The 19902-nt window shown below is 47.4% G+C and overlaps 1 protein-coding gene across 3 annotated transcripts in view; it reads right to left on the bottom strand.

Moving 5' to 3' along the window:
* LOC147115355 (transcription activator GLI3-like) overlaps positions 1-19902 on the bottom strand; it is a 422057-nt gene that overhangs the window by 323291 nt on the left and 78864 nt on the right. Inside the window, exon 2 of one of the 3 annotated variants that reach the window (XM_085993897.1) lies at positions 9611-9813. The exons of the other annotated variants lie outside the window; for them this stretch is intronic. Coding sequence (XP_085850023.1) covers positions 9611-9668 — 58 coding nt within the window. The 5' untranslated portion in view covers positions 9669-9813. The remainder of the gene's footprint in view (positions 1-9610; positions 9814-19902) is intronic. 3 annotated transcript variants of the gene reach the window in all.

Below are 19902 nucleotides of genomic sequence, written 5' to 3'. Positions count from 1 at the left end.
TGAACTCCAACCTCAATATCTCCCGGCTCCGAACCTCAACCTCAATAACTCCTGGCTCCTAGCCCCAAACCTCAATAAATCCCGCCTCCGAACCCCAACCTCAATATCTCCCAGCTCTGAACCCCAACCTCAATAACTGCCAACTCCGAACCCCAACCACAATAACTCCCAGCTCCGAACCCCAACCTCAATATCTCCCAGCTCCGAACCCCAACCTCAATATCCCCCAGCTCCGAACCCCAACCTCAATATCTCCCAGCTCCGAATCTCAACCTCAATAACTCCCGGCTCCTAACCCCAACCTCAATATCTCCCAGCTCCGAACCCCAACCTCAATAACTCCCAACTCTGAACCCCAACCTCAATAACTCCCAACTCCGAACTCCAACCTCAATAACTCCCGGCTCCGAACTCCAACCTCAATAACTCCCGGCTCCTAAACCCAACCTCAATAACTCCCGGCTCCTAACCCCAACCTCGATATTTCCCAGCTCCTAACCCCAACCTCAATAACTCCCAGCTCCTAACCCCAACCTCAATAACTCCCAGCTCTGAACCCCAACCTCAATAACTCCCAGCTCCGAACCCCAACCTCAATAACTCCCAGCTCCGAACCCCAACCTCAATATCTCCCAGCTCCGAACCCCAACCTCAATAACTCCCAAATCTGAACCCCAACCTCAATAATTCCCAGCTCCGAACCCCAACCTCAATAACTCCCAGCTCCGAACCCCAACCTCAATAACTCCCAGCTCCGAACCCCAACCTCAATATCTCCCGGCTCCGAACCCCAACCTCAATAACTCCCAGCTCCGAACCCCAACCTCAATAACTCCCAAATCTGAACCCCAACCTCAATAATTCCCAGCTCCGAACCCCAACCTCAATAACTCCCAGCTCCGAACCCCAACCTCAATAACTCCCAGCTCCGAACCCCAACCTCAATAACTCCCAGCTCCGAACCCCAACCTCAATAACTCCCAGCTCTTGGCCCCAACCTCAATAACTCCCAGCTCCGAACTCCAACCTCAATATCTCCCAGCTCTTGGCCCCAACCTCAATAACTCCCGGCTCCGAAGCCCAACCTCACTATCTCCCAGCTCCGAACCCCAACCTCACTATCTCCCAGCTCCGAAGCCCAACCTCACTATCTCCCAGCTCTGAACCCCAACCTCAATAACTCCCAGCTCCTGTCCCAAACATCAATATCTCACAGCTTCTAGCCATATCCCCAATACCTCCTGTCTTCTAACTACACATTCTCTCAGCTTCCAATCCTCAGATGTGTGGAGGCTCAGCCCGAATTCCAACTTTGACCCTACCTGAATATTACTAATAATAATCATAGAATGATATAGCACTGAAGGAGGCCATTCGGCTCATCGTGTCTGTGCCAGCACTTTGGTAGAACAATCCAATTAGTCCACCTCCCCATCTCATTCCCCAAAGCCTTGTAAAAAAATCTCCCTTCAAGTATTTATCCAGATGAGCTGAGGGCACAGGTAGATACTTGGGACTATGATATTATAGCTATTACAGAGAAGTGGCTGAAAGAGGGGCAAGTATGGCAGCTCAACATTCCTGGTTACAGGATTTTCAGACGGGATAGAGAGGGAGGTAAAAAGGGGGGGGTCGTGGTATCGATTAAAGAAACTATTACAGCTGTGAGGAGGGATGATATGTTGGAGGGATCATCAAACGAGGCCATATGGGTCAAATTGAAAAACAAAAAAGGGGCGATCACACTGCTGGGAGTGTACTACAGACCCCCAAACAGTGAGAGGGAGATAGAAGAACAAATATATAGACAAATTTCAGAGAAGTGTAAAAACTATAGGGCAGTAATAGTAGGGGATTTCAACTACCCCAATATTAACTGGGATAAAATTAGTGTGAAGGGTATAGAGGGTGCGGAATTCCTAAAATGCATCCAGGAGAACTTTTTTAGCTAGTATGTAGCAAGCCCAACAAGGGAGGGGGCGGTTCTGAACTTAGTTTTAGGGAATGAAGCTGGGCAGGTAGAAGGCGTATCAGTGGGGGAGCATTTTGGTGCTAGTGACCATAATTCTGTTAGATTTAAGGTAGTTATGGAAAAGGACAAGGATAGGCCAGGAATGAAAATTCTAAATTGTGGAAAAGCAAATTTTGCTAAGCTCAGAGGGGATTTAGCCATAGTGGACTGGAAACAGCTACTTGAAGGTAAATCAGTGTCAGAGCAGTGGGAGGCATTCAAGGAGGAGATCCGGAGGGTCCAGACCAAATACGTGCCCTTAAAGAAAAAAAGTGGGACTAACAAATCTAGAGCCCCCTGAATGTCTAGAGACATGCAGGGTAGGATAAAGAAAAAAAGGGAGGCGTATGACAGATACCGAGGGCTAAATACTCCAGAATCTTTAGAGGAGTACAGAAAGTGCAGGGGTGCAATTAAAAAGGATATTAGGAAAGCAAAGAGAGAGCAGGAAAAATTCTTGGCAAGTAAAATCAAGGAAACCCCAAAGATGTTTTATAAATATATTAAGAGTAAGAAGATAACTAAAGAAAGGGTAGGGCCTATTAGAGATCATGAGGGTAATCTGTGTGTGGAGGCGGGAGACGTCGGTAGGGTTTTTAATGAATACTTTGCATCTGTTTTCACAAAGGAGAGGGGCGAAGCAGACATTGCTATCGGGGAGGAGGAGTGTGAAATATTAGATGAAATAAACATAGTGAGAGAGGAAGTATTAAGGAGTTTAGCAGCTTTAAAAGTGGATAAATCCCCAGGCCCGGATGAAATGTATCCCAGGCTGTTAAGCGAAGCAAAAGAGGAAATTGCAGAGGCCCTGACCATCATTTTTCAATCCTCTCTGGCTTCAGGTGTGGTGCCGGGGGACTGGAGGACTGCTAATGTGGTACCCTTGTTTAAAAAGGGAGAAAAGGATAGACTGAGTAATTACAGGCCAGTCAGCCTAACCTCGGTGGTGGGAAAATTATTGGAAAGAATTCTGAAGGACAGGATAAATCTTCATTTAGAAAGACACGGATTAATCAAGGATAGTCAGCACGGATTTGTTAAGGGAAGGTCGTGTCTGACAAACTTGATTGAATTTTTTGAGGAGGTAACAAGGAGGGTAGATGAGGGTAGTGCATTTGATGTAGTGTATATGGACTTTACCAAGGCTTTTGATAAAGCCACATGGCAGACCGGTCATGAAGTTAAAAGCCCATGGGATCCAGGGCAAAGTGTCAAGTTGGATTCAAAACTGGCTCGGAGACAGGAAGCAGAGGGTAATGGTTGATGGGTGTTTTTGTGACTGGAAGGCTGTTTCCAGTGGGGTTCCGCAGGGCTCAGTACTGGGTCCCTTGCTTTTTGTGGTATATATCAATGATCTAGACTTGAATATAGCGGGTATGATTAAGAAGTTTGCAGATGATACTAAAATCGGCTGTGTGGTTGATACTGAAGAAGGAAGCTGTAGACTGCAGGAAGATATCAATAAATTGGTCAGGTGGGCAGAACAGTGGCAAATGGAATTCAATCCGGAGAAGAGTGAGGTAATGCATTTGGGGAGGGCTAACAAGGAAAGGGAATACACAATAAATGGTAGGACACTGAGTAGTGTAGAGGAACAAAGGGACCTTGGAGTGCATGTCCACAGATCCCTGAAGGTAGCAGGCCAGGTAGATAATGTGGTTAAGAAGGCATACGGAATGCTTGCCTTTATTAGCTGTGGCATAGAATACAAGAGCAGGGGGGTTATGCTTCAACTGTATAAGACACTAGTTAGGCCTCAGCTAGAGTACTGCGTGCAGTTCTGGTCACCACATTACAGGAAAGATGTGATTGCACTAGAGAGGGTACAGAGGAGATTTACAAGGATGTTGCCGGGAGTAGAGAATCTTAGCTACGAGGAAAGACTGGATAGGCTGGGTCTGTTTTCCTTGGAACAGAGGAGGCTGAGGGGAGACCTTATTGAGGTGTATAAAATTATGAGGGGCATAGATAAAGTGGATAGAAAGGACCTATTTCCCTTAGCAGAGGGGTCAAAAACCAGGGGGCACAGATTTAAAATAATTGGTGGAAGGTTTAGAGGGGATTTGAGGGGAAATGTCTTCACCTAGAGGGTTGTGGGGGTCTGGAACTCACTGCCTGAAAGGGTGGTAGAGGCAGGAACCCTAACCACATTTAAAAAGTACTTGGATGTGCACTTGGGATGCTCTAACCTGCAGGGCTACAGACCAAGAGCTGGGAAGTGGGATTAGGCTGGATAGCTCTTTGTTGGCCGGCGCGGGCACGATGGGCCGAATGGCCTCCTTCCGTGCTGGAGCTTTCTATGATTCGATTATCCAATTCTCTTTTGAATGTTATTAGTGAATCTGCTTCCACCACCCTTTCAGGCAGTACATTTCAGATCACAGCAACTTGCTGCACACCGAGTGTAATGTATCCAAGTTTGCTGATGATACAAAGCTCAGTGGGACAGTAAGCTGTGAGGAGAACACAGAGTCTGCAAAGGGATATAGACAGGTTAAGTGATAGGGCAATAAGTTGGCAGATGGAGTATAAAGTGGGGAAGTGTGAAATTATTCACTTTAGTAAGAGGGATGGAAAAACAGAATACTTTTTTAAATGGTGAGCAACTATTAAATGTTGGTGTCCAGAGAGATTTGGGTGTCCTTGTACACGAAACACAGAAAGTTAACATGCAGGTACAGCAAGCAATTAGGAAGGCAAATGGTATGTTGGCCTTTATTACAAGGGGGTTGGAGTATAAGAGTAAGGAAGTCTTGCTACAATTGTACAGGGCCTTGGTGAGACCACACCTGGAGCACTGTGCACAGTTTTGGTCTCCGTACCTCAGGAAGGATATACTTGCCATAGAGGCGGTGCAACGAAGGTTCACTAGATTGATTCCTGGGATGAGAGGGCTGTCCTATGATGAGCGATTGTGTAGAATGGGCCGATACTCTCTGGAGTTTAGAAGAATGAGAGGTGATCTCATTGAAACATACAAGATTCTGAGGGGGATTGACAGGGTAGATGCTGAGAGGATGTTTCCCCTGGCTGGGGAGTCTAGAACTAAGGGGCATAGTCTCAGGATAAGGGGTCGGCCATTTAAGACTGAGAGGAGGAGAAATTTCTTCACTCAGAGGGTGGCGAATCTTTGGAATTCTCTGCCCCAGAGGGCTGTGGAGGCTCAGTCGTTGAGTATATTCAAGGCTGAGATCGATAAGATTTTTGGAGACTAAGGGACTCAAAGGATATGGGGACTGGGCGGGAAAGTGCAGTTGAGGTCAATGATCAGCCATGATCTTATTGAATGGCGGAGCAGGCTCGAGGGGCCGTATGGCCTACTCCTGCTTCTACTTCTTACGTTCTTATATAAAAATGCTTCCTCATGTCGCCTCTGGTTCTTTTACCAATCACATAAATCTGTGTCCTCTGGTTAGCGAGCTTTCTGCCACTGGAAACAATTTCTCCTTATTTACTCTATCAAAACCCTTCATGATTTTGAACACCTCCATCAAATCTCCTCTTAACCTTCTCTGCTCCAAGGAGAACAACCCCAGTTTTTCCAGTCTCTCCACATAACTGAAGTCCCTCATCCCTGGTACCATTCTGGTAAATCTCCTCTGCACCCTCTCCAAAGCCTTGACATTCTTCCTAAAGTCCGGTGCCCAGAATTAAACACAATACTCCAACTGAGGTCTAATCAGTGTTTTATAAAGGTTTAGAATAACTTCCTGGCTTTTGTACTCTATTCCTCTATTAATAAAGCCTCATCTGCTCTTTTAGCAGCCTTCTCAACTTGTCCTGCCATCTTCAAAGATTTGTGTACAGACACCCCCAGGTCTCTCTGTTCCTGCACCCCCTTTAAAATTGTCTCACCTCATTCTTCCTACCAACATGTATCACTTCGCACTCTATGTGTTAAATTTCATCTGCCATGTGTTTGCCCATTACACCAGTCTGTCGATGTCCTCCTGATGTCTATTACTATCCTCCTCATTATTTACTATATTTTCAAGTTTTGTGTCATAAGAACATAAGAAATAGGAGCAGGAGTCGGCCATTCGGCCCTTCGAGCCTGCTCCGCCATTCAATGAGATCACGGCTGATCTTCTGCCTCAACTCCATTCACCGGCCCTATCGCCATATCCCTTGATGCTTTTACTAGTCAGAAATCTATCGACTTCTGTTTCGAATATACCCAATGACTGAGCCTCAACAGCCCTCTGGGGTAGAGAATTCCAAAGATTTACCACCCTCTGTGTGAAGAAATTTCTTCTCATCTCAGTCCTGAATGGCCGACCCTTTATCTTGAGGCTGTGGCCCCTGGTTCTAGACTCCCCAGCCAAGGGAAACATTCTCCCAGCATCCACCCTATCAAGCCCTGTAATAATTTTGTATGCTTCAATGAGATCCCCTTTCATTCTTCTGAATTCAAGAGAATACAGGCCTAGTTTACTCAATCTCTTCTCATACGACAGTCCCGCCATCCCAGGAATCAATCTCGTGAACCTTTGTTGCACTCCCTCTATGGCAAGTAGTCATAGTTGCCTTAGTCACCTGAAATTGAGCCCTGTATACCCAAGTCCAGGTCATTAATATATAGCAAAGAGAGCAGTGGTCCCAAATCGTCCCCTGGGGAACACCACTTTATACTCTCCTCCAGTCTGAAAAACAACTGTTCACCACTAATCTCTGCTTTCTGTCTCTTAGCAAATTACGTATCCGTGCAGCCACTGCCCCTTTAATTCCATGGGCTTTAATTTTGCTAACAAGCCTATTATTGGTACTTTGTCAAACACCTTTTGAAAGTCCATATACACAACATCAACCGCACTCCTCTCATCACCCTCTCTGTTACTTCATCAAAGAACACAATCAAGTTAATCAAACTCGATTTGCCTTTAACAAATCTGTGCTGACTTTCATTTATTCGCCCATATTTTCCAAATGCTAATTCATTTTGTCCCGGATTATTGCCTTTCCAAGTTTCCCCACCACCGACGTTAGGCTGACTGGCCTGTAGTTGCCGGGTTTCCAATCCTCCAGTCCTCTGGCACCACCCCGATATCCATGGAGAATTGAAAGATTGTGGCAAGAGCCTCCACAATTTCCACCCTTACTTCCCTCAGTGACGTAAGATGCATCCCATCCAGGCCGGGTGACTTTTCTACTTTGAGGACTGCTAACCTTTTAAGTACCTCCTCTTTAAGTAACTTCATCCTCAGCTTCACGGGACTACTTTCCATCTCCCCACAGTCTCACCATACCCACTGGATCTCCTGGTTTCCCCTCTTCTCCCCTGCCTTACTCAAGGCCGAACACTTTCACAGCCCCAACGCTGGGGTTTCCCACTCTCCCCAGTCACACTCTCCTGAAGGCAGTGAGTGATTTCCCAGCCGTTAGTGGCTCAAAGACTCAAGATGACCACAAAAATGAAACCAAAGGCCCAGTGTCCCAGCAATGGCGCCCTGCTAAAGTGACCTGCTCCCATCGAGGGGCACCAGATGTGATTTTTATCATTTTGGAGTCTGTAATAAGAAAGCACAAAATGGCTCATTTTAAATAGGTTCATGCCTCCTTTAAAATAACAGAGATAAGAATGTCACACCAATCTGCTAGGCTATTTGAGCTAGTCGGGCAAACGTGTGGTACACTTTTCTATGCAAATGACTTTTACTGAAATAGATTTGAAAAAAGCACAAGGCAGAGAGGCAGTTACAGAGAAATGTCGTTGGATAATAACAAGTGCAATAAAACATTTTGCGTCTGACACTCAGCCGTTTTGTGCCCGGGCCATGCCCCAGTCCGCCTGCGAGCAGCACCAGGGGAGATCTACTTGTTTCAAATTCAAAACTGAAAACATTTTACCTGTGCTCATCCTTTCCGCCCTTTTCCTCCTGTTCTCTCGTTCTGTGTTTTTCCCACTTTTTCTAAGCAACATTCTATTGTACACCATAACATGTTCTATTCTGTGCAGTGAAATTCTATTCTATACCATATTTATACTATAAAATGACCTATTCTATTTATTAACATTCTAGTCTATACCATGTTCCATACCAGAACATGTTCAGCCCATTCTTTCTATATAAGGAAACTCTCGTTTAAACGGCACCTAAATATCCGGAATTCTCTATTAACCGGCAAAATTCTCGCTCCGAAAACAACACCTCAATAACCGGCAATGTTGCCAAGTCCGAGTCCGAGTCTCCCGCAGTGGCCGAGTTAGTCAGTGGGGGTAGTTCTCCAAACTGCCACTACTCGGCTTCTTGGCGCTGTCTGAAGTTGGAACACCTCAATAACAGGAGTCTGACTCTCCCGCGCTGCCGGGAGTCTCTTCCGATCCGCCATTTTACAGGGGTACTGTGTGTCTCCCATGCTGCTGGTAGTCATTGCATTACATTACCCTCAACTGGCAGTACTGTACTTAATCAAGCATCTTCCACCATCCATTTAACACAACATTTTGTAGGTGAGTACCCAATTACTGTATACTGCACATTTCTTGATTTTTTAATTTTTCTTTGTTAAAAATAGCCTCGGTAGATAACCCTCTCCGTCATCCGGAATTTTTGATCAACCGGCACCACGCCGGTCCCGTCGGTGCCGGATACCAAAGAATTTCCTGTAATAGGTGCCATTATTTTTTGTAGGATATAATATTCCATTCAATCGCTTCCGATCCTTTTACCTGCCTATTCGACTTAACATCTTCCCTTTAGCCTTTTCCTTCAACAGGCCTGTTATCCATCTGGACAAGTGGAAAACACCTGAGAAGTGGGATTGTCAGATCACAAATAGGTCCCTCAATCATTTTCAGCGTGAAGACTAAGGATAGGAATTTCGACAAGACTCAGCCACAGGAATCTGACTCTGCCCGGATGAGCAAAACCCAGCTCTGGCACTCGAGGGGTTAAGTGATAATCATCCCAGATTAGTTTTTTGGAAAGGAGCTGAATATTATTTAGGTTTTTGTGTTGATACAGGAGTAAGGTAGAGAAATCTGTGGAATGATTCCTGTCACAATGCTAGTGAGAGAAAATAACTGCAATGTTTCATCATTCAAAGCACCAACCCATGACAATCTCCACTGGCACAACCAGTCCCCATAGCTGACAAACAACTTCTTGGAACTGGCATTGAGGGGGGTGGGGGGGAGAGGAGAGCGAGGAGGCTAGAGGGGGCAGGGTATCATAAACTGCCCATATTCTTTTTCCCTTACACATTCTTAGTTCTCCCCATGGCACATGCCAACTCCAGAAAATGGTGAAGCACCTGTTCTCCACCAATGCTGCTCTGCATCCAGCCACTAGGAAGTACGAAGGATGCCCACAGTGATTCGTCCTCCAATTTTCACCCTGCGTGGGGAGGGATCTGGGTCCTTCTCCCCATGACAGCTCAGCTGAGATGGGTAACCCTGACGTGGAGAATCATACGTGTGAAGCCACATCCTACCACACTGTGCCGTTATAGCCACCTCCGCTTGGATAGCCTGGTTGTTTGCTGCTACTTAAAAGTAATATAATTGGATTCTGTTTAAACCAGTGCTACTCACTAAGATTTTGCTGAGGCCCACAATCCTAACCAATACCACTCTCAGGAATGTTGCACCATACTCACCATGGAGTGGTCTGCGCCTGCAACTCTTACAGAGTGAGCTCCACGTTGAATCATGCATCTGTGAGCAGTTGGTAAATGGCGGTCAGGCCCTTCCCCGCAGGAAGAGAAAATAAACTGCAGGCTCAATCATTCTACTCAACGGTCTTATGTAATAGGGCCCTTTCACTTGTGTGAAGCTTTGCCTTTGAATATCATTCATTTTTCTGGAGGGCAAGAAAATATAAAAGGAAAAGCATTGAATCCTAATTTGATGAACATCCCATAGCCAGGCACATTGTAAATAAGACACATGCTTCAACTAATCTTTTGAGGGCCACTGATGACATAGTGAATGCACGGTGAATGGCTCCCAGACTTTATTCTAAGTACCACTGGTTCAAACAATCCAACTGGGAGGGCCAATCGAAGTGCCGAATGGCCTACTCCTATTTCTTATGTTCTTATTTCTTATGGAAGCAAATCCAATGATACAAGTTCACAGACCTAACTGCAACAAATACATTTCTTCTTACCCCACCTCCAGGCAGAATACCTCAGACAAAGTCAACACGAGAGAGGGGCAGGGGGAGCTATTTCAATGGAATGAAAATCAGGCGGGTTCTACAAGGGGTGTGCGATCCGCTCTGCCAGGTTATTGCCCAGGTGGCAAAGTTGAAACTTACCCCAGGAAGTTTTTCCTATCTCCTCACAGTGGCTTCCTGCAATACAGTGAACATATATTCCTTGTACCTGCTTGGTGTTATGAATGCAACATAAACAAGGTACAAAAGCAAAATGCTGCGGATGCTGGAAATCTGAAATAAAAACAGAAAATGCTGGAAATACTCAGAACGTTCTGAAGAAGGGTCATCGACCTGAAACGCTAACTCTGTTTCTCTCTCCACAGATGCTGCCTGACCTGCTGAGTGTTTCCAGCATTTTCTGTATAAACGACAAGGTGCGTCCTCTCTTGGAATTACCATGAAGCAGAGCAACTGAATGTCGTGCTGATCCTGATGAGTCCTAATGCATTATCTTCTTCTATGCTCTCCCCTCCTTCTCACACACACGCACAAACTCCCCACCTCTCACAGTCACACGCTCATCCTCTGTCTCCCCCACACAGTCTCCATCTCATCATCATAAGTACTTACTCTTCGTGTATTGTCTGTCTCCCTGTCACAAGTACCATTCATGTTCGTTTAAAATGCAACCTGTTTTGGCAAGATTACTGAACATAAGTTGAATTTGATGGATGTCATGAAAAAGGTGATGTGAGGAATCACAGATAAAGACAGCCGCTATCCTCAGACCGTCAATAAAGCCACATCCTCACACTGTTGCCTACAATGAAAGCTGGCAACTGAGTCTGGATTTCAAGAAGCCTATTTCTTAGCCACGGTAACCACCCCCGATCAGTGAAATTGGATCAGTGCGAAATGCAAATTGCAGGGAAGTTCCAAATATGACTTCACTAGTTTACCAGGTGCCTCAGCTGTCTGAATGACCTCCTGACTTCCTTGCAAGAAAGCAAATTATCTAGAAACAGGTACACACAGAAAAATAAATCACCAGCAATGAACACATCCAAGGTGTAATTTTTTACTGCTGACTCTCAAGGGTCCAGTAACTAATCCACAACTTGCAAGTGCAGTATTTATGCATCATTATTTAAATAGGACTTCTTAAAATAAGACTGTTTTGAGGGTTTAATCCAGTTGAGTGAAACAAAATCAAATGATCCATTGCACACTCTGATTGCATGACCAGCTACAGATAAGGTTCTGAAGAAAAGGACTTGTACAAGGTAATAAAAAGCCCAATGGATAAATCACACTGGAGATTCAGGCATTCAAGCAAAAGCACGGGAATTTTTTTGCGCTCAGTACATTACCTCAGAGAGCTTCAGCACTACATTAAAACAATTAGACTAAGCTAAGTGGTTCTATCAAGCTCAATTTAACAGGACCATTTGAGGAGGAGCGAGGAATAGCAGCATAAAATCTACAAACTGTCATGGACTGCGAGTATCCCATGTGCAATATTTCAATTGTTGTAACACTTACATGGTACAACTGTTCCCAACAGAATCCCTCACAGGTCTGTGCAGTAGATTTCTAGTTTCCATTCATGGCACGGAGCACAACTTAGTGACTCGAGAGGAAACTAAAATCCTATCACAGGCCTGCATAAAGTATCCTTTAATGAAAGCACAGGGCAAAATCTAACCCTGTGGCCAATGCATGGTATAATTATAGCCTGCGCTTGTGATCGCCATATCCTATTTCAGTCAAGCCACCCAAGGAAAGTGGCAGGTGGAAGCGAGTTTCCCTCCCATAAAGGGGAGGTTGGGAAAGTGAGTGGAGAAGAATGGCATATGTCCTAGTTACCAATTATATAGAGTGGTTTTACCAGATGTCTCGGACCAGGTCACTTGCCTGGCCTCTCAGCTGTGGAATGCTATGTGCACAGATTCCCATAGACCCTGCTTTACAAAGTCATAGAAACAAGGGAGAAAAATTTCAGGAAAAAAATAGATTTTAATAAAGGTTAACCAAAGAAAAAAAAGTGAAAGAGCCAAGTATTTTGACAAGCTCAGCATTAAAGACTCCAACATAACCTTAACATGAAAAGTCAAACCCATGCATTATTTAAAAATAGTAGATAGGTAGATAGAGAAACAAAGATCAGAACAGAGAAATAGAAAGACAGACATGGAGAGAGAGAGAGAGAGAGTGTGATAGACAATGAGAGAGTGATAGACATGGAGAGAGAGAGTGTGATAGACAATGAGAGAGTGATAGACATGGAGAGAGAGAGAGAGAGAGTGTGATAGACAATGAGAGAGTGATAGACATGGAGAGAGAGAGTGTGATAGACAATGAGAGAGTGATAGACATGGAGAGAGAGAGAGAGAGAGAGAGAGAGAGAGAGTGTGATAGACAATGAGAGAGAGAGAGAGAGTGTGATAGACAATGAGAGAGTGATAGACATGGAGAGAGAGAGAGAGAGAGAGTGTGATAGACAATGAGAGAGTGATAGACATGGAGAGAGAGAGAGAGAGAGAGAGAGTGTGATAGACATGGAGAGAGAGAGAGAGAGAGAGAGTGTGATAGACAATGAGAGAGAGAGAGACATGGAGAGAGAGAGAGAGAGTGTGTGATAGACAATGAGAGAGTGATAGACATGGAGAGAGAGAGAGAGAGAGAGTGTGATAGACAATGAGAGAGTGATAGACATGGAGAGAGAGAGTGTGATAGACAATGAGAGAGTGATAGACATGGAGAGAGAGAGAGAGAGAGAGAGAGAGTGTGATAGACAATGAGAGAGAGAGAGACATGGAGAGAGAGAGAGAGTGTGATAGACAATGAGAGAGTGATAGACATGGAGAGAGAGAGAGAGAGAGAGAGTGTGATAGACAATGAGAGAGTGATAGACATGAAGAGAGAGAGTGTGATAGACAATGAGAGAGTGATAGACATAGAGAGAGAGAGAGAGAGAGAGTGTGATAGACAATGAGAGAGTGATAGACAGACATGGAGAGACAAAGGGAGAGAACCAATAGCTTGGAGGCAATTATTAAATCTTGAGGTACTGTAGACATCCTAAACTGTTGATTGCAATCAGTGCAAGACACTTATTGCTCTAAGTTTAATATGCTGGAGGAAGCTGGAGATTAGAACAGTCTTGGGAATTCAGAGGATGTTCAGAAACCACTCTCAGGAGTTACCAGCTCCCCTTTGTTTAGATTACAGCTTTATCACTTCCTGTAGCAAAATTATATACATTTTTTTATGTTGGCTTTCTTTAAATTCTATTTGTTCTTATAGTTCTCCCCCCTGTTTTCGATGAGTTTGTAAAGCAGGGTCTATGGGAATTTGTGCACATACCATTCCACAGCTGGGGGGCCAGGCAAGTGAAACGACCCGAGCCAGGTTATAATTGGTAGCTAGGACATAAGCCCTTCTCACTTGTTCCAAAAACCAAATGATGCTACATACGCTCCAAGTGACCATTGTTCTTCTGCACTCATTCAGCCCACCTGGATATTCCTGTCATCCACTGGGAAAATTGCCCTGGGGACACTTCCCTTTAAGAGGCTGTCTCTGTTAGAGAGTAGGTGATCTTTCCCCCTCACTCACTGCCTACAAGCAGCCTTACTCCAGGATTTACTTTCAGTTCTTTAATCTCCCATCATCAGCAGTAGGTCTTGGCTGTTTTCTTCACCCAGAATATTTTTTTTCTAGTTTTTTATTCCTAAATGACTCCCCCACGACTTCGCTAGTAATTTGTTTTGACAAACTCTATTTGCACATTCTTAGTGCATTTTCTTTATTTAATTTTCCTGCATTTCAGGGTTTTTTTTGTTGCAGTTTTTCTATTGGCGAGAATAAACCACCTTCATTGAGGTGCCAGCACTTTTCCTCCCAGCAGCTGAAACTACCACGGTCATGGAGCTTTCCTTTGCAGGGTGGACAGCTATTTTGTTGAGTTTATTTGGTCTATTTCTGTAAAGCATTTTTTGGGTTTTATTTGCAATTCCCAGCCTGGGCAGAGACATGCTCAGTCTATGAGGAGTCATAAAGTAAGAGAAAGCTTAGAAAAGACTTGCACCAGAAAGTCCCAGTTTTGTGTAGATATATCGGCAAAGACAAGGTTTTATAAATTTGAGTCGTGGTATGAGTCTTTTGGGAACAATGACAGAGGGTTGTAAAGTAGGTCGTGGAGTTTATCTCCTTATGTTATTTAGAGGGGGGGGCGTGAGAACCACTGAGGAAAGTTGGAGCGTATTCCATTTGCACAGTATCCACTCCTTGGGCCAAAATGTAGAGGGTTCCTCTGGAGGCCATTTGTAAGAATGGAGCAGTCGGCTTTTATAGTCTTGACTTGGCAGCCCAAGAGGACAAGCACTTTGGCACGGTAGTTCTTCAAGTTGGCCCAAAAAATATGGGACTTGGAAAAATGTTGTTTTATTTTGGTACACTCCCACTCCAAGTGGAGGTCGAGCAAACAAAGATTAACGATAAATTACCCTCATAATATAAACAAGTCAAGGGCAAGAACAGGACATTTGGCCCATCAAAGCTCCTTCCTCTAGTATCCTAACTCTTCCACTATAACATCCAGCTGCATTTTGAATATATTTAATATTTTTGTCTCCATTACGCTGCCTGGGAGGGGGGTCAGTGGAAAAGTACCAAGGCAGAGGGGATGGCAGGCGAGAACAGGCATGTTTCCTGTACTTTACTGTTGGGGTTGGAAGAGTACCTTATGTAGTGGTTGGGTGGGGGGGCTGGTTTGTGATGGTGGGGTGGGGGGGCTGGTTTGTGATGGTTGCGGGGGCTGGTTTGTGATGGTGGGGGGGCTGGTTTGTGATGGTGGGGGGCTGGTTTGTGATGGTGGGGGGCTGGTTTGTGATGGTGGGGGGGCTGGTTTGTGATGGTTGGGGGGGCTGGTTTGCGATGGTGGGGGGTGCTGGTTTGTGATGGTGGGGGGCTGGTTTGTGATGTGGGGGGGCTGGTTTGTGATGGTGGGGGGGCTGGTTTGTGATGGTTGGGGGGGCTGGTTTGTGATGGTGGGGGGTGCTGGTTTGTGATGGTTGGGGGGGCTGGTTTGTGATGGTGGGGGGGCTGGTTTGTGATGGTTGGGGGGGCTGGTTTGTGATGGTTGGGGGCTGGTTTGTGATGGTGGGGGGCTGGTTTGTGATGGTGGGGGGGCTGGTTTGTGATGGTTGGGGGGGCTGGTTTGTGATGGTTGGGGGGGCTGGTTTGCGATGGTGGGGGGTGCTGGTTTGTGATGGTTGGGGGGGCTGGTTTGTGATGGTGGGGGGGCTGGTTTGTGATGGTGGGGGGGCTGGTTTGTGATGGTGGGGGGGCTGGTTTGTGATGGTGGGGGGGCTGGTTTGTGATGGTGGGGGGGCTGGTTTGTGATGGTTGGGTTGGGGGGGCTGGTTTGTGATGGTTGGGGGGCTGGTTTGTGATGGTGGGGGGGCTGGTTTGTGATGGTGGGGGGTGCTGGTTTGTGATGGTTGGGGGGGCTGGTTTGTGGTGGTTGGGGGGGCTGGTTTGTGATGGTGGGGGGGCTGGTTTGTGATGGTTGGGTTGGGGGGGCTGGTTTGTGATGGTGTGGGGGCTGGTTTGTGATGGTTGGGGGTGGCTGGTTTGTGATGGTTGGGTTGGGGGGGCTGGTTTGTGATGGTTGGGGGGCTGGTTTGTGATGGTGGGGGGGCTGGTTTGTGATGGTGGGGGGGGCTGGTTTGTGATGGTTGGGGGGGCTGGTTTGTGATGGTTGGGGGGCTGGTTTGTGATGGTTGGGGGGCTGGTTTGTGATGGTTGGGGGGCTGGTTTGTGATGGTTGGGTTGGGGGGGCTGGTTTGTGATGGTTGGGGGGGCTGGTTTGTGGTGGTTGGGGGGGCTGGTTTGTGATGGTGGGGGGGCTGGTTTGTGCTGGTTGGGGTGGCTGGTTTGTGGTGGTTGGGGGGGCTGGTTTGTGATGGTGGGGGGGCTGGTTTGTGCTGGTTGGGGGGGCTGGTTTGTGCTGGTTGGGGGGGCTGGTTTGTGATGGTGGGGGGGGCTGGTTTGTGATGGTTGGGGGGGCTGCTTTGTGATGGTTGGGGGGCTGGTTTGTGATGGTTGGGGGGCTGGTTTGTGATGGTTGGGGGGCTGGTTTGTGGTGGTTGGGGGGGCTGGTTTGTGGTGGTTGGGGGGGCTGGTTTGTGCTGGTTGGGGGGGCTGGTTTGTGCTGGTTGGGGGGGGCTGGTTTGTGATGGTGGGGGGGGGCTGGTTTGTGATGGTTGGGGGGGCTGCTTTGTGATGGTTGGGGGGCTGGTTTGTGATGGTTGGGGGGGCTGGTTTGTGATGGTTGGGGGGGCTGGTTTGTGATGGTGGGGGGACTGGTTTGTGATGGTGGGGGGACTGGTTTGTGATGGTGGGGGGCTGGTTTGTGGTGGTTGGGGGGGCTGGTTTGTGATGGTTGGGGGGCTGGTTTGTGGTGGTTGGGGGGGCTGGTTTGTGATGGTGGGGGGGCTGGTTTGTGATGGTGGGGGGGGCTGGTTTGTGATGGTGGGGGGACTGGTTTGTGGTGGTTGGGGGGCTGGTTTGTGATGGTGGGGGGACTGGTTTGTGATGGTGGGGGGGGGGCTGGTTTGTGATGGTGGGGGGGCTGGTTTGTGGTGGTTGGGGGGCTGGTTTGTGATGGTGGGGGGACTGGTTTGTGATGGTGGGGGGGCTGGTTTGTGCTGGTTGGGGGGGCTGGTTTGTGATGGTGGGGGGGGGCTGGTTTGTGATGGTGGGGGGGCAGGTTTGTGATGGTGGGGGGCTGGTTTGTGGTGGTTGGGGGGCTGGTTTGTGGTGGTTGGGGGGCTGGTTTGTGATGGTTGGGGGACTGGTTTGTGATGGGTGGGGGGCTGGTTTGTGGTGGTTGGGGGGGCTGGTTTGTGATGGTGGGGGGGCTGGTTTGTGCTGGTTGGGGGGCTGGTTTGTGGTGGTTGGGGGGGCTGGTTTGTGATGGTTGGGGGGCTGGTTTGTGATGGTGGGGGGGCTGGTTTGTGGTGGTTGGGGGGGCTGGTTTGTGATGGTTGGGGGGCTGGTTTGTGATGGTGGGGGGGCTGGCTTGTGATGGTTGGGGGGCTGGTTTGTGATGGTGGGGGGGCTGGCTTGTGATGGTTGGGGGGCTGGTTTGTGGTGGTTGGGGGGGCTGGTTTGTGGTGGTTGGGGGGGCTGGTTTGTGGTGGTTGGGGGGGCTGGTTTGTGATGGTTGGGGGGCTGGTTTGTGATGGTGGGGGGGCTGGTTTGTGATGGTTGGGGGGCTGGTTTGTGATGGTGGGGGGGCTGGTTTGTGATGGTGGGGGGGCTGGTTTGTGATGGTTGGGGGGCTGGTTTGTGGTGGTTGGGGGGGCTGGTTTGTGATGGTTGAGGGGCTGGTTTGTGATGGTTGGGGGGGCTGGTTTGTGATGGTTGGGGGGCTGGTTTGTGATGGTGGGGGGGCTGGCTTGTGATGGTGGGGGGCTGGTTTGTGATGGTGGGGGGCTGGTTTGTGATGGGTGGGGGGGCTGGTTTGTGATGGTTGGGGGGCTGGTTTGTGATGGTGGGGGGGCTGGCTTGTGATGGTGGGGGGGCTGGTTTGTGATGGTGGGGGGGCTGGTTTGTGATGGGTGGGGGGCTGGTTTGTGATGGGTGGGGGGCTGGTTTGTGGTGGTTGGGGGGGCTGGTTTGTGATGGTGGGGGGCTGGTTTGTGATGGGTGGGGGGCTGGTTTGTGGTGGTTGGGGGGCTGGTTTGTGGTGGTTGGGTTGGGGGTCTGGTTTGTGATGGTGGGGGGACTGGTTTGTGGTGGTTGGGGGGCTGGTTTGTGGTGGTTGGGGGGCTGGTTTGTGATGGGTGGGGGGCTGGTTTGTGATGGGTGGGGGGCTGGTTTGTGGTGGTTGGGGGGACTGGTTTGTGGTGGTTGGGGGGCTGGTTTGTGATGGTGGGGGGCTGGTTTGTGGTGGTTGGGGGGCTGGTTTGTGATGGTGGGGGGCTGGTTTGTGATGGGTGGGGGGCTGGTTTGTGGTGGTTGGGGGGACTGGTTTGTGGTGGTTGGGGGGCTGGTTTGCGATGGGTGGGGGGCTGGTTTGTGGTGGTTGGGGGGACTGGTTTGTGATGGTGGGGGGGCAGGTTTGTGATGGTGGGGGGCTGGTTTGTGGTGGTTGGGGGGCTGGTTTGTGATGGTGGGGGGCTGGTTTGTGGTGGTTGGGGGTCTGGTTTGTGATGGTTGGGTTGGGGTCTGGTTTGCAAGTTAAGGTTATCCTCTTCAATGAATATCTATTTCTGGAAAATATTCATTTTTACTATTTTATCTTCTTCTGTTTCAGCTCCACTTTTACCTTGTAGAATTGTACAATTCCAACTATTCTTATACTGTTATAAAACTGGAAGGATCCTTTAGTACGATGCTGAAAATCTTTTTCTAACCTCATCAATTAGGCCCTTTGGCATCTTTCTACCTGCTGGTTAGTGTCTCCATTAAGAGTGATGGCTGGTAAAAGGCTTTCAGATGAACCCGTCGAGCATTGTATACCAATATTCAAATAAACGAATTTCAAGGCACTGAGCTTTCTCCAAGTTTCACAGTTGTTCTTGTCTTCAGTGTATTGAAGCTTCATTTCAGTTGTTACTGTACCATATTGCATTGACATGTGACGACTCGCCTTCAATGGTCAAAACCTAGATAAATTTGAACAAGTGAACCAAAATTACTTGATTTTTCGGTCATAAACACAATCGTCAAAAGAGATGATAGAGTATATTTTTTGAATTCGTGCTACTGCTATATAGTTTCACACGATGGGAGCACACATCGGGAACGTGAATGCTGCTCATATGCTCTGCACAATTTTAGATCCATTAAAATGAATGGATGGAAATTGTCCAAGTTCCCGATATGCTTTCCCATCAAGTGACATTGCGGCAAGAGCAAAGATTCCTAAAGCCTACCCCATGTTTAAAAATTTAGAAAGATTAGTGGATTACACCCAAAGGCATAAATCATGTATGAAACCCTCTTTTGGTCAACTGTTCAATTTCCAAAAACCACAAAGAATCAAAACCACATATGAACAAAGCAATTGAAAAGCATCTCGCCACAGTAGGTACATTAAAAACCAGTACAAATAACGGGCAAGTCCACAGGCATAACATGGATTCCCAAATCTTACTTTTCTGTTGGTTGCAAATTTCATGTTGCTTTATAAAGTAACATTGATAGTATTTCCCCATATCATAGAAACATAGAAGATAGGAGGAGTAGGCCATTCGGCCCCTCGAGCCTGCTCCGCCATTCAATATGATCATGGCTGATCATCCAAATTCAGTACCCTGTCCCTGCCTTCTCCCCATATCCCTTGATCCCTTTAGCCTTAAGAAATATATCCAACTCCTTCTTGAATATATTTAATGAACTGGCCTCTACTGCCTTCTGTGCTAGAGAATTCCACAGGTTCACCACTTTCTGGGTGAAGAAATTCCTCCTCCTCTCAGTCCTAAATAGCTTACCCCTTATCCTTAGACTGTGACCCCTGGTTCTGGACTCCCCGCCATAGGGAACAGCCTTCCTGCATCTAGTCTGTCTAGTCCTGTTAGAATTTTATAAGTTTCAATGAGATCCCCTCTCATTCTTCTAAACTCTAGCGAATATAAGCCTAATCGACCCAATCTCTCTTCATACGTCATTCCTGCCATCCCAGGTATCAGTCTGGTGAATCTTCGCTGCACTCCCTCCATGGCAAGAACATCCTTCCTCAGATAAGGCGACCAAAACTGCGCACAATACTCAAGG

The sequence above is a fragment of the Somniosus microcephalus genome, chromosome 7 (assembly GCF_052327205.1).
Source record: "Somniosus microcephalus isolate GS21.2 chromosome 7, FLI_Smic_1.0, whole genome shotgun sequence".
NCBI classification, from domain to species: Eukaryota; Metazoa; Chordata; class Chondrichthyes; order Squaliformes; family Somniosidae; genus Somniosus; species Somniosus microcephalus.
This window is presented reverse-complemented; position numbering and strand designations above follow the sequence as displayed.